Genomic DNA, 305 nt, shown 5'->3' with positions numbered 1-305 from the left:
AGTACCTGCGGGCAGAGATCGCGCAGAGGATCCCCGCTTTGGGGGGAGGCAAGGAGGATGCCCGGCGTCTCCAGCTGGCCATCCTCGCCACTTGCCTTAAGCTGGAGTGTTGCATCAGCGGGACGCACAGCATGGACCTGGTGGCCCTGGAGCCCTTCGGGGAGTACGTCTGCCTGCCCGGCCTCGACTGCACCTTCCCAGGGTAAGCACGGGTCTCTGGAGCAGGATGTGGAAGAGCACTTTGCAGGGACACCCCGTCCCCAGCTGTGCCTCCTCCCGCAGCGGCTACAGCCGCTTGCCCGACC

The 305-nt window shown here is 66.2% G+C and overlaps 1 protein-coding gene across 1 annotated transcript in view; it reads left to right on the top strand.

Moving 5' to 3' along the window:
- Nucleotides 1-48: 48 nt before the first annotated feature.
- LOC104279933 (peroxisomal N(1)-acetyl-spermine/spermidine oxidase-like) overlaps nt 49-305 on the top strand; it is a gene marked incomplete at both ends in the record, with an annotated part of 1,894 nt that continues 1,637 nt past the window's right edge. The window contains 2 exon segments of the mRNA XM_009877402.1: nt 49-202; nt 283-305. The exon segment at nt 283-305 is cut by the window's right edge and continues 171 nt beyond it. Coding sequence (XP_009875704.1) covers nt 49-202; nt 283-305 — 177 coding nt within the window.

Source organism: Apaloderma vittatum, unplaced genomic scaffold (genome assembly GCF_000703405.1).
Source record: "Apaloderma vittatum isolate BGI_N311 unplaced genomic scaffold, ASM70340v1 scaffold40269, whole genome shotgun sequence".
Lineage (NCBI taxonomy): Eukaryota > Metazoa > Chordata > Aves > Trogoniformes > Trogonidae > Apaloderma > Apaloderma vittatum.
The sequence above is the reverse complement of the archived record's forward strand: the minus strand, read 5'-3'. Positions and strand labels throughout refer to the sequence as shown.